At 42.2% G+C, this 14,158-nt stretch overlaps 1 protein-coding gene across 1 annotated transcript; it reads left to right on the top strand.

Moving 5' to 3' along the window:
• The first annotated feature begins 1,016 nt into the window (after positions 1-1,016).
• si:dkey-33c9.6 (active breakpoint cluster region-related protein) lies at positions 1,017-10,379 on the top strand. Its single transcript, XM_041031867.1, has 22 exons — positions 1,017-1,168; positions 1,531-1,640; positions 1,995-2,099; positions 3,361-3,594; positions 4,910-5,017; positions 5,131-5,185; positions 5,264-5,316; positions 5,413-5,550; positions 5,741-5,862; positions 6,067-6,223; positions 6,318-6,437; positions 6,531-6,606; positions 7,086-7,181; positions 7,403-7,474; positions 7,598-7,695; positions 8,102-8,203; positions 8,454-8,617; positions 8,902-9,041; positions 9,296-9,430; positions 9,528-9,633; positions 9,884-10,025; positions 10,145-10,379. Exons 1-22 carry the CDS (start codon positions 1,117-1,119, stop codon positions 10,247-10,249), a joined length of 2,490 nt encoding a protein of 829 aa, XP_040887801.1. The 5' UTR covers positions 1,017-1,116; the 3' UTR covers positions 10,250-10,379.
• Positions 10,380-14,158: the final 3,779 nt, after the last annotated feature.

Raw genomic sequence — 14,158 nt, 5'->3', positions numbered from 1 at the left:
TGAAACAACCCGGTAATATTAACGTTGCCTTCAAATGCTCTCAGAAATATATTTTTTGTTTAACTTTTCCATCAAGACATAAGGGAAGACAGAAGTGCATTTCTGAAGTAAATAGGATACAAAACCATTAAAAGGCATCACACACATACAAAACTCATAATTCGACACATTTTCAGATTTGGTCACATCAGTCATATTTGTGAATATAGTAAGTAAGAGCAGTATTTTCGTTTATAATTGATGGAGAAACACAAATGCAGATTATTCATTTGTATCACGTGATCTTCAAATAAACAAATAGACTGATTTACGTGTTAAAAAAAATCATACAATGGTTATTTCAACTTTAAAACAATCCTACATAAACAGTCTTCAGTCTACAAATCACAATCAGAAGTAGCAAAGGGCCTTTACCAAAGCTGTTACAGGATGTGTCTGTGGTGTAGTGGCTTAACATTCACGGCGGCAGAAACAACAGCTGACAGAAATGGACAACAACAGCCTAAGCTTAGAGAGACAAAAATATAGATGACATGAGGCCTTGAAGAGGCTGTGCTGTCAGCTCTTTTCCTACAGAGGGCAGTGTTGGATTAATAAATACACTTCCTGCAGGTCTCAGTCGTTTGTTCTTGGCTGGCGCAGCCTTTTCCTAAGTGAATCATTGGTTCATTGGTTAATTGAACCAATACTGTCACATTTACGAAGCAGGCCTGCTACTAATTTAATTACCACACATTTCTGCTGCATAATATACTATATAAAATTTAAATGTGTTTTAAAATAGAATATTTAGCAATTTTAGCAAGGTATATGTACATGCCTGCATGTGCATGTCTATGACTTTTAAGCTGATCCTGGATCAGCTACACAAGCTGATCTTAATGTAGGCTTGTATAGCAACTAGTCAACGTCTGAAGTAAACTGCAACTGTGGGAATGGATTAAACGTGCCAGCCCTCATCAGTTTTAGCGGGTTTCACTCGCACAGGAAGCTGTACTTTCCTCTTTTGTGCATCCTTAACAGAAAGAGGAAGTTTTATGTCACCAGCTGTGCGTGCTCGCATGCTGGGTCTCCAGAGCTCAGCCTGCGCTGTAAGGAGAAGACCTCTGAGCTCTGATGGACGTATACCGGGAGGCTGTGGGTTATCTGGAGTCACAACACATACCAGGTGAGCTATAACGTTTTGTTATGCAAGGAAAAAGTTAATTTATGAAGCATTATATTTTGTCTTCGGGGAAAACACAGCACTCTAAAATTGAGGCGTTAGATAATTCTGATTAAACTGATAGTAATCAATCTGAAAAGCGGTGTTCTTTGTTAAAATGTTATAGTTTTTTTGCGCCATTTATGCTTTTTTGAAGAATAAAAACCGCCTCAGTCAAATGGCAGGTGTCTATTTTGTTTGCAACCACAACAATGTCCACACATTTCAAAGGGGGGAGCAGATATAGGAACTTATAACGGTTTTTTTTTTTTTATTATGCCCACATATTAACACATTTTGTTTATTGTGTGTTTGTGTGTCAGCAGTAGAGGAAGCAGAGATGGATGTCTTGGAGGAGGATGTGTTTCAGGAGGAGGCAGTGTCCTGTCTTCTCTCCCCTCTCCAAGCAGAGAGCATAGACTTCCCGGACACCCCTGTGAGTTCACGTTTCATCCTCATCACAAATGTCCTGCATCGCTCAGTCGACGCTCTGTCGTTTCTCTTATTCTCTGGTGGGCAAATCGGTGAATCGGTGGGAAAAGTGAGGGGGATCCAGGGCCACATGGGGCCAGATGCAACTAAAGATGCATCCTGAAAATACTTTGTTAAAAGCTTTGTTACTGAAACAAATATGAATAAATGTATATTCCTTTTGTTTGCCAAAAAAATGAAAAACTTCACAGGCAAATAAAAGCACAGTTTGTTATCCTACATAGTGACATTACTTCTGTTTTGGGCTAAACTGACTTCTTATGATGAACTTGGACATGTTGTTCAATGTCTGATTCAGACGTCATGCAGCCTGGAGGAGATGTTGGAGAGGAGGCTTGTGGTTCTGAAGGGCATCCTGGAGAGTGAGGAGGTTTATCTCAGAGAGCTGGAGGCACTGCTGATGGTAACATTAACACACACACACACAAACATGAAAATAATTTCTGATTACTCACTTTTTAGATACTCTTTACTTCTACTACTCCACAAAATGAACAAAAACTGTGTTCTCATGAATCAGCATCAAAACATAAACACTGCAGTATCAACATTAGTTATTCTCTGGGCTCAGTAACATTTCAAAAGCAGAAAACCCCTGCTGATATGATTATTATCACTGTTTAACTTCCCTTTTCTTGCTCTACTGTCAGCATACTCACCATAAAAAACAGACACACTTTCTTTTCATCAAGTAGCCTTCAGAACAGCCACCAAATAACTCTTATTTTGAGTCAATTTATGTCCTCAACGGTTTATTTTTTCTAATATTACATGATTTTATTTTGTTGTTTTGTATGTGTTTAGTGTATCTGAGTCACGTGCATGTTTTTCTGTTTGTGGTTAATATTGTGTCATAGAAGATTATGTACAGTATTCACATTCAACGTCTTCATCGTTCAGCTTCCTCGTTTGACCACAAATAGATTGTTCTCCATTAGAAAAGAGGTTCCCCTTTTCTCTCAAAGGACTGATGCCATGTGCGCAGTTGACATGAAGCCACAGCTATGAGCCAGTTAGCTTAGCTTAACGTAAAGACTGTAAACAAGGGGAAACGGCTAGCCAGGCGAATTAACACAAATTATTATTTTTGTTTTAATTCTTACAAAAAACAAACAAAAAAATGGATTGGATTAAACAAATAATACATATTATATTAATTGGTGATTTCAGACTTGTTCTGTCATTGCTGGGTGGACTCTTGATATGAGTAGCAATACATTGCGTATGCAGGCAGTGCTATCTTGGTCAATTACTTCTTTCTTTTTTTTTCTGTGCTATTAATAGCAACAGCAACCCCCTGTTTCCTCATTCTCAAATGAAAAAACATGGATGTGAGAAGTGAATCAGAAAGTTGATGCTGGGTCTGGGATCGTCAGGGTTTGGATGTTTACATCTTTCATGAAAACATGTTCTATATTCTTATTCTGTATTCTTATATTCACATATGAGTGAAAGTTGGTGGGGTAGGAAATGTGAACTGGACGCTCAATTCAGTATGTTCACACATTCTTGTGTTTCTCACTTCGTCACACCCTTTTTTTCTCTCTGTCTTCAACACAGCAACATACAGCACACTCTTTTGGCCTTTAACCTACTATACAGCTCATTTGTTTGACCTTTATTCATTTTTTTTCTATTTCTTTTTTTTTTTATTTCATCTCCAGCCCATGAAGGCTCTGCGGGCCTCTGCTGGGACCTCCCAGCCGGTTCTGTCCAGTCGAGAGGTCCAGACTGTTTTCTACCAGGTGCCTGAGCTCAGGGACATGCACCAAAGCTTCTACACTGGCTTGAAGGCTCGGCTGAACGCTCACTGCCAAACAGATTCGAGCCCGGGTGAGGAAAAAGAAATGAGCCACACGGGCTTTGAGCTGATGGTGGGGGACCTGTTTCTGAAAATGGTGAGTCACTCTGTCGCTTTAGTGTTAGAACACCATGTGGTCAGTGTGAAATGGACTTGGTGGAGACAAAATCAAAGCCAAAAGGAGAGTGAATACTGGACTTCCATTCATCAGGTGGACACGACTTATGTTAAGATAAATGTTAATATCACTAACATGTTCACCACCACAAAATCAGTTAAGACAGTTTTAACATCCATTTTCCCATTTAAGAAGCTTTAAGATGAGAATTTATTTATTTACACATATTCACATTTAATACTTTAGTAAACCTGTTTTGTTTGTTTTGGATAAATGTTTTTTGTGTGTGTGTTTTTTTATTTTTTATTTTTGCAATTTTATTAAGTGCATTTTTATTGTTTTATATAAAATCAAACAAAAACTTCACAGCAAAGATTTGTCTCAGCAGGGGAAGCACAGGTGTGAGTAATGGCACTAATGACGGCTCCAAAGCGAAGCCGTCGTTATGTAATGTGCTCCACCTGTGGTCTTCCTGCTGTGAGTGTCTGATCTGAAAAAGGCCATCCTGCCCCTGTTTCTTTAAGACACACCTGCTGCAGATCAGCGTCCTACTGGGAACCTATAAAACACCTGTGCTAAGGCAGCACTCTTGATAGCCCTCATTCTGAATCAGTGTGGCAAAGTGTGTGTGTGTGTATGTGTGCATAGAGCCCCTCAGCATTCTGAAATTACCCCTCAAATAAATAAGTAAATAAGCGATGATGCAAATAAATAGAAACAAAGCACTCTGATGTTGGGTTGTGGAGACAAAGCAGCCTCAGTGTTGTCAGTCTGAACCAACAGTTGGTTCATGGTCTGAACAGGGCTGCGGCCGGGATTTTAGAAATGTAGAAATCATGGGAACAAATTCTCTCAAAGCAACCTAATCCCCCTAAGAAATGCTCGACGAGACACCAAAGCAGCATTCATACAACATTTAACAATGATTTTTATGAACCTGTGTCTGAGCCACTGAGTGCTACTAACCTACAGTGTTCACTTCCTGACCCACACATTTTGTGGGTCGCTCGTTTTTTGTACGAAAGCCCTGAGTTACATCTGTCCAGAATGTGTCCTTTAATCACTCACGCCAGCTCATGAAACTGAATCTCACTCTGTTATTCTGTAAAACTGGTTTGGGAAAAACTTTGAGACAACACACAAATACACATTCGACGTGAATGATTGTTTGGCCTTGGTGGAGATGTGCCCACTACTGTGTCTGCTGTGCAAAAGGCCTGTATCTCATAATGCAGTGGTTCTTAAGCTTTTTTTTTTTTCTGTCATGCTGTCATATGCTGTTTTGCTCATACAGGTGAATCAGATTGGTGTGTACGGTGGTTTCATTGGAAACTACGAGGAAGCTCTTGAAGTTGTTCAGAAGTGCACGCAGTCAGACCCACGCTTCCGAACTCTGGCTGAGGTACTAACAGCTGTACTTCCAAAAGAACGGAGTGAATATATAAACACTCACGCACTGTAACAGGTTGTATCAGGGTTTTTTTTAACCAGCCTCTCTGTCTCTTGCTCTTTCAGAGCATGATGTCAACCAACGGTGCAGACAGAGCTCGAACCACATACACATTTGAAGGTACAGACTCTAAACTTGTGCTTTACACAAAATGACTTGTCGGCTCTTAGTGTCTGATTGTTGTCTGTCCCTCTGCAGCTCTACTGTACAGGCCTTTGGACAGAGTGACCAAAACCACACTTGTGCTGCGTGTAAGAAAACCATGGATAATTAATTTAATTTATTCTTCCTGATTAATATTTAATTTAAGATCCTGAAACTAAAGCAACCCCTCTGTGGTCTTGTAGGACCTCCTTAAGACGACACCAGTGGAGCATGGAGATTACATAGCCTTACAGGAAGCCTTGAGATTGTCCCGCAGCTTCCTGTCAGGTGTCAACGAGAGTTCGCAGTGCAAACGGGAGGTCATGCTCAGTCATGGCATGGTGAGGCGTCTGACCAAGATGAACATGAAAGGCTGTTTCACCGCATGTTTACGTGTTCACCCATCCTCACATACCCTCCCACTCCTCACTATGCACAGTAACTGAAACATCAAAATGCACTACAGAATATAATGTACCTCAGTTTGTATGTGTGTGTGTGTGTGTGTGTGTGTGTCTGCGTCTACCCCAGAGACGTCAACTGATGCGTGATGGCTTTGTGGTGGATATGAGCGAGGGGGAGCGCAGCTTGCGTCATCTCTTTCTTTACACCGACCTCCTGTTGTGCACCAGATTCAAACATGCAACTAGAGGGTGAGTGTAGCGAGGGAGAACACCAGGGCCTGTGGGAAATGTGGTTTACACGTTGACAATCCAGCAGCAGCAAATGCTGCTTGTACGTATCTCCTTTGTATCATGGTCCAGTGCTTCATGGCTACTTTTGCGGTGGCCATGGAGCACATGGAAAAATTAATGGCTAAAGAGCTGAAATAACTTTTGACTTCCTGCCTATTCCAGGAAGCAGGATCAGTACAGGTTCTGCTGGTACCTGCCTCTCGCTGGTCTCAAACTGCACTGGGTTGCAGATCAGGAGCGACCGTCCGACACACACCTCCGCTTACACACCATAAGAACCAAGACGTACTTCCTCCGACAGCAGCTACAACAACAAGCAGTATGTCAATGTGAAGGAGACACTAATACAAAAAGAAGAGCGTGACCAGTTTTTAACAGACGAATGAAATACAAAAATGTGTTTGTGTGTGAAGAAGGGAACCAGGGGCGCCATCTTGGCAGCTCGTAACAGGAAGAAGCTGGAGCAAATGGAGCTGATGCTGCTGGCACACTCCCCTGTTTACAGGCTGGAGCTGCACAGCCCCAGTGATAAGGTACAAACACACATCCTACTATTGCCAGAACAATGTGATACTCTCAGCAGCAGCAACTAAAATACAACCGCAATCTGTTTTATCTCACTGCAGAGTCACACTCTCCTCTTCTCCTCATTATACGAACTTGAAGAATGGAGAGAGGCCATTCATAAACTCACCACAGATAGTAAGTTCACATATCAGCAAAGTTTTCCTGGCTGGGGCTGGGTTTCAATAATTATCTTTAAATAAACATGAGACTAGCAATCAGATTACTGAACTCACTAATACGCAGTCATCTGTGGAGGGCCATTTTGTGGGTTAGGTTTCAGGACCGTATTGGTATGATAGCTGAGTTTGATGTAGCTGTAAGAGAGCAGCTGTAACTAGGTCAGAAGTCTGCATAGGTCACAGACCTGAAATGTGTGAAGCGCATATGATTGGAGTTGAAACCATTTGATGATTAGCTGACTAGCGCCCGTTTTGCTCATCGTCTCATTATTAAATTTTCATGCAAGAAAGCCAAATATTCTTAGGATATTCTTAGGATTTGCAGCTGATGGAATATGTTTGCATGCACAGTACAGAAAATGTGTGTGTGGTGTGTGTAGTTTCTGCAGTTTCTAAGCTGATTGGTGCCTGTCCTTGCCATGTGTTGTTTGTCAGACATAGAAACTGTCCCTCCAGACTTGCTCACTCTCACTGGTGCATGTGTGAAACTGAGAATGACCCAGCAGCCACCACTACAAAGCTCCAACACTGGTATAACTATCATTTGGCTTTATCTACCTCTCTGTCCTCTTTTTTTTTTTGGCGTACCACAGAATCACATCCTGTATCAGAAATTAAAATGCACTGACTGTAAGGGCTTTTACTTTTGATCTCTTCTTGCTGCCCACAAAACCTTTTTGACACATTCTCTGTCTTTCTAAATTTCCTATGTCTCACTTCAAAGTATTTTTGTGTGTCTCTCTCACCTGTAGAGGACAAGGAGTCATTGTGTGGGACTCTGAGTGTGGCGATTCACTCTGCCTGTGGCCTGCAGCAACCAAGCTGTACGTTTTTAGCATTTAGTATTTTCAAATTACACTAAAAATGTGAAGGGAAGTGAAGGGAAAATGGCTGGGTGAGTAGGTCAATGGTAAGGTCATGTCATTTTTGACACTCTTGTCTTTCAGGTGTTTATGTTTGTGTGGAAGTGGATGGCTATGAGTTTTACGACAAACAGGCCCAAACACACTCTTCGGTCTGCAGCCTCAACCCACACTGGGACCAGGTTAGACTTTGGTGCTTTTAAACTAAATCATTCGACGTTCTTTGGTCTGAAGACCAAAACAGAAACTGACAGCGTGCCTACTCGTCTTATGGTCTTGTAGATGTGATACAGTTTGACACAGTTGGTAGATGATTTGTGAGGCAGTCCATGTTACTGAAGGACATCTCCGTGTCTAGACAGCATCTGACACGATGTCAGGCCTCAGTTAAATTCATTGGAGATTAAAAAGTCTGCAGTGCAGCCATGCTTTAAACATGATCAGTGGCTGTAAAATCTCCCCTAAGTCCAACTGGTAGCCAGGATGGAAAGGCTTAGAACAAGGCATGAATGCTCTTGTCGCAGCTTTAGGACACTGAAGTGTTCAGTGTCAGTGTTGATGCCTGCCTTTTTTTTTAATTTCAAACAGGAGCTGTCTTTCCAGGTGGACGGGGCTCAGAGCCTGAGGGTGCTCTGTGTGAGTCAGTCTGAAAAGCAGGATGATACTGTGCTGGGAAAAACTACGTTAAGGGTATGAAGATGCTTTAGCTTCAAGTTATTGAGCTGCCTTAAAAATATAAAAAATAAATTAAAAAAAGAAAAATATAGTAGCACTTATTTGTAGGTCAGGGTTTTGACTGTAATTTGTTTTATTTCACCTGCCACAGCATCATGTTCAGTGTGTGCATGGACCATTTTTCTGGCCTTGGTTCACAAGGCTGAATTGGGATGTGGTTCTTTTCTGCCTTTGTGTTGATTTGTACATATTTTTTGTTCATCAGTTGGACACTAATTCCCTGAACAAGCGATGGAGGAGACAGACCCTGCAGCTTGGCCAAGTGGAGGTGACCCTGTCCCTTAAGTACAGTCCCCACCCGCTTGAGCCGCCCAGCTCCACAGCTCAACAACAGCCTGTCTTCTGTGTCCCTATTGAAACTGTGGCCCAGTAAGTTCCTGCACAAAGTTTGAGTGCAAAAAAGTGTTTTCATGGACCATGTCTGGTCTCAGGGGGTGTCTAAAATACTTGAAACTGAAAGCTGCGTCTCAGTCTAGAGTTTTATTTCCCTTCTGTACCATTTTCTACAGCTAGTTTCAAGAAGTGAGGCAGTTTGGTTTTTGGGACAGTGAGCTGTGAAGAGAAGCAGAAGTGTGGCAAGAAAGAAATGAAATGACCCGATGCATTAAACAAACGAGGAGGTTTTTTTCTTGATTCTTTCAATCCTCTGCCAGGCAGGAGGGAGTGCTGGTTCCCCATGTGGTGCGATGCTGTGTGGAGGAGCTGGAGAGGAGAGGCATGGATGAGGTGGGAATCTACAGGATTTCAGGAACCGCCAGTGAAATCGGCATGCTCAAGGCTGCGTTCAACAGCAGTAAGAAAACAAAAAAAAAGAGTGATTCAGACAGGCCAGCTGTTCTTTCATACTCTCAAACTCATTGAAGACTTTTATTTTTACCTCATGTTTGGATTTGTTTGGTGCTAAGGATTGAAAATTGTGCATTCAAATTTGAGTTGAGAGTTATGACATGTTCAGTTCAAGTTCAGCACTGTTACAGGGCTTTTGTGCTTCGAAGGAAGGAAGTGTTTACCAAAAAAACAATCATAATCATCATCTGCCCCGCTCAGATCTGCGTGAAGCAGTAACCAGGCTGAGAAGTGCAGAGGTGAACGCCGTCTCTGGTGTTCTCAAACTCTACTTCAGAGAGCTGCCCGAGCCTCTCATACCCACTGAGCTGTTTCAGGGTCTGGCCAGGACACTGGGTAAGAGGGACGCATGGATGGCACATGAAAAACCACATTCAAACTACACTAAAGCCTGAAAGAGTTACACAAATGTTTGGTTAAAACTCCCCTTTAGACATCCAGGACATGGACTCACGCCTCGTCTCCATGCTGACCCTGCTACAGTCGTGTCCTGACGCGAACCGCCACACCTTCCTTTACCTCATGCACCACCTCCAACGGTGGGAATCAGACAACACAACACCACATAATCACTCCTGAATTCAATCATTGTTTCACCTTAAAATGATGAGGTCACAAATGTCATTACCATCACTGAAATTACGCCCTATAGAATAATTTTTAAAAAAATTAACAAAATTAAATTGCAGTTTCATGAATATCTACATCGTTTGCAACTAAATTAAAACTTTGGACAATGCAGCCACAACTGCCGCATGATTTTTCTTTTTTTTTTTTTTTCCCCCCCAGAGTCGCTGGGAAGCAAGACATCAACAAGATGTCTCTGCTGAACCTGGCTACAGTGTTTGGTCCGAGCCTGTTACGCCCCCCTGTGGCTGGACATGGACATTATGACTTTGCTGTAGATATCTCCCAGGAGGTGGTGGTACAGGTGGGAGCGAAGCAGTGAAACGTGCTGCTGAATACTGAGATGAAAAATGATCAATGTTTGGTTTTGCAGCAGTTTTTTTATAGCATAGATCAGAACAAGTGTGTGTGTGTGTTTTTCAGGTCCAGGTGGTTTACTGCTACCTGCAGTGCAGCTACCTCCCTGAAGCCCAGATCTCTGGGCCACACGATGACACAGACCCTGAAGATGAGACCACCCACATGTGAGACCACCATCAGTGTCATGGCTGGCAGGAAATGCAAATAGTGTGTGTTAAAAAAAAAATCTGGTCAAGAACTGTAAAACAATAAATATATTTATTGATGGAAATATGGTCTGTGTGTGTGTGTTTTAATAAATCTAATACAGAGGTATAAACACAGATGACATGTGAAACATTAATGTCTTAATCATTTTTATGCAACATTAATCCTCAAGCACCTGTTCAAGTCTGAGCTTAAATATTTAAAATGAAATTCTAATGCAGTAGTAGGTCTTGGAATAGTAGATATTCAAATTTTATTTATTTTTTTGGTCTCTTTTTAGACGTCTCATCCATGTCAGCTTGAAAGTAAAGGTTCATTTGGTACCAGCCTTTAGGAATAAAGATTTCCCACAATGTGCACATGCAGGTGTGTTTTATTTGTCTTGTTGTTTTTCATATATGTACCCAGGACTCAGCGGCTCAGAGTAATGTGAAGCTGAAATGTGGTTGAGGAAAAATCAGGGGCGCAGATGTTGTAATAAGGTCAGAGGTCACCTCCCCGGGCCTGAAATCTAATCAGTTACGGTTCAAATCCAACTAGACGGAGTTCACCACGAAGTGTACGCTCCATAAAAGTCATACACACACATACAGCATATTGGAAGCCGACATACGCAGAAACACACACACACACATGGCCCTATGTTCGACCCATCCACGCCACAGATGGGAGTCTCTTTTCAACCACACCACCTGGGCAGGCCGGGGTAGTGTTACCTCCAACCTTTTACCCCAAAACTCCCCCCCTCGGCCTTTTGATCGCTAATCCTGGACCCCCAGTCCAGCTCTCCCAGTACTTACAGACTGAGAGCTGTGTGTGGACGCCATAACAACGTCCAGGACAAGTCTCAAACCAGAGGAAAAAAAGAGAGGAAATAAAAGGTGGGATCACCCTGTTGCCCCTTGCCTCATAAATCACCTGTCCCCTTTAACACGGTGGCTGCCAAAATAAAGTTCGGCTTGACGACTACAAAGACAAAATGAGGTTCCCATTGCAGACTACAAAGCTGAGGAAGTCCTGAGACGTCCCAGACCTTTGTGTAGCAAAGTCCAGACCAGACGACTGGTGGACACCTGGGGCTGGTGGGAAAATTTTTTACAGGAGAAGTCAGGTTCTGGATGTGTGACAGCACTTGTTCCATGCAGCCTACAATCCAGACCCAGGGTTAGTGTTCTTACTATCGTACAGTGACTTCATTTATACAACGGTTCATTTCTATAGACCTATTTTGACCTGTTCTGTTGTGGTACCACACTGCTGAAATTATTTTAAATGATACTGTATGTTGAAGGCTGTTTGCGCTGTTCCGCCATCTTGATTAAATAAAGTGTGACGGAAACATGAGGGGCACAGAGAGGGGTCTGAGGAAAAGGTTAAATGTGACGAGCCCACCGAGCAGCACAACAGATGATTTTTCTCAGGAAAATTTTTACATTACCCTCCTTTACCTTCAGCCAAAACTCCCTGTGTGCACATGCCTGAAGTACATTATATCTGTGTTGTAGGTGTGTGTGTGTGTGTGTCATGGCGTTTCTGCCCAGAGCTGTGCCATGCTTGATTAGTCCTAATCTAGCTGGGAGTCAGGTTGCTGTGTCGGCGGCGTGTCTGTATGGAAGGCATGCAGGCAGCGGATCACAGGGATTGACCCTCTGCCTCTCAGGTTAACAGAAGCCCTGTGTGTGTGTGTCTGTCCTGAAAACAGTGTGGTGGTGAAACTTTGACTTGAGTTTGTGGAGCGTATGAGGAAGAGATGTACAAGCTAAGACAAGAGAGCAAAGTGAAATCTGACGTGTGTGTGTGTGTGTGTTAAAGGAAATGAGAGGATAAAAATAAGAGTGTGTGTGTTTGCAAGAGGTCTAGTTGAACTTTGGCTCTGGCTGCAGTGCAGGAGGAGTCACCTCTCGTAAAACCTACCCTCAGCAGGTTGTAAACATAATACCACACACTCACAAACACACACACACACACACACACAAACACACACACACTGCTACCTCCCAGGCCAGAGGAGAAGACACTGATCCCCATTTTCCATATGACACCAGAACAGTAGGCCTGCCCTCGTCCGCAGCGCCTCAGTAAAGAGTCCGTTGTCTGTTTAATGTGAACAAAGCCGCGGACAACGTGCTCCCCCTGTAGCAGAGCGAGCCGTTGGCTTAAGTTGTCTGTTAGTGTCTGTGTAAGTGTGTGTGTTTGGGGAGTTTTAGGATCAAACCCTCATGTCGACAGAGGCTGCACTGAGGAGACGACCGCTGACAGGTGTTTCCTGCAGCAACGCAGCAGGTGCTTTGCTTTCGCACACGCACAAAGGCAGTTACTTTGCCTCCAAGACATGGTCGTGCATGCACTAGCATGAACTCTTTGTCTGTCTAACACACATAAGTTAGTATTATTATACATGTGCGAATATGAGCTGTAACCCTGCACCCTACATGCTAAATCTTCACTGTTAGAGCTGCTTTGTTCTTGCCGTTGTGATGAGTTTGAGTTTGTTGTGTCAGTTTTGTTAAAATTAATCATTCAGCAGCTGTTTCTCGCTCCATTTTCTGCTTTACTAAAATTATTCTGATGCCGACTGTAAGACCAAAACAATGAGCTGAAAGACACTGAAACTCTGCACAGAGCTGAGGGGATAATTCTCCGCCGTGTTTATTGTTAAGTGCATGCACACCTTGTCACTTGAGCACATAAATTTCATCTTTCAAGTTGGTTGAAGTCTTTGATTTTAATCAGTCAATTTGTGTTTTTCCTGATTATTTTCTTTCCTGGGAAACACCTGGCTTTAGGCATGGAAGAAAATGAACTAACCAGATAAAGCCTTTCCAGAATCTTTTCAAAACTGTTTCTTTACTTTTTTGTAAAGTGAAAACATGAAAACTACAAAAACCAAGACTGCGTTGATGGGCTATGACATAAAGGAAAAAAAAAAAAGGACTTTATCATCTTGTTTGGGGGCCCCTGTGTGTTACTTGGCCCTGAGAAGCTTCTGGCTCTGGATCCTTGTGAACATTAGGACCTCATAAGAGTACAAAAACAAGCAGACACGCACACAGCCTTCTCATCAGAGGACTGTATGTTGAATCGCACTGAGCGATCATCAGTCAGCGAGTCTATTTTTCTACTTTTATTTTCAATCACAGGCTTTAGCACAGCAGCACAACCAATCACTGACACGGCCGCTACCAAAACAACGAAGCTGCTCAACAAATAGGAGCTCTTCCATCTGTCTTATTAAACCCCCACCACCACCACCACCGCCATTTCCCATGGGCTATGACGCCATATCTCCCAAATGGAAACAGAAGCCATGACGACAGGTCGGACCGATGCTTTTTAGATCCATATCAAGGCTTGTGAGCGTCTATATGAGGATTCCTGTACGGTTAGAAAATGAGGCTGAGGTTAGTTTGGTCTCTGTGTCAGCTGTCCAGTGAGGGAGCAGATTGGAGATAGTGTCAAATTCCCCAAATATTGTGCAGAATGAAAGCAAGGTGTGTGTGTGTGTGTTTTGTGTGTAATTTGCACAATTTCAGGTTCAGAGAATTGGTGAAGAAACATAAAAAAAAAAAAAAAAAGTTTTGTACATTTCTTCTGTTTCTCTAAACTGAAGCTCTGTATGTTTGTCAGTTTAAAATTACTTTTATTTTGTAAATTTAATAAATGTTACTGTTATTTTCAAATTTCAACATGAAAAGTAAGAAGTCAAAGATATTGTATTGTACATTTTCTGAATAAGCTTTGGTTATATTTGTGTGCAGTAAATGTGCGGTAGAATATCTTTTCCCTCATTTGTGTGTTACATAAAACAATCTAAGAATAAATATGATTCAAACTATAGTTTTTTTATTTTCTCAAAAAAATCTTAAGACA

This window comes from Toxotes jaculatrix, chromosome 23 (assembly GCF_017976425.1).
Source record: "Toxotes jaculatrix isolate fToxJac2 chromosome 23, fToxJac2.pri, whole genome shotgun sequence".
Classification (NCBI taxonomy): Eukaryota; Metazoa; Chordata; class Actinopteri; family Toxotidae; genus Toxotes; species Toxotes jaculatrix.
This window is presented reverse-complemented; position numbering and strand designations above follow the sequence as displayed.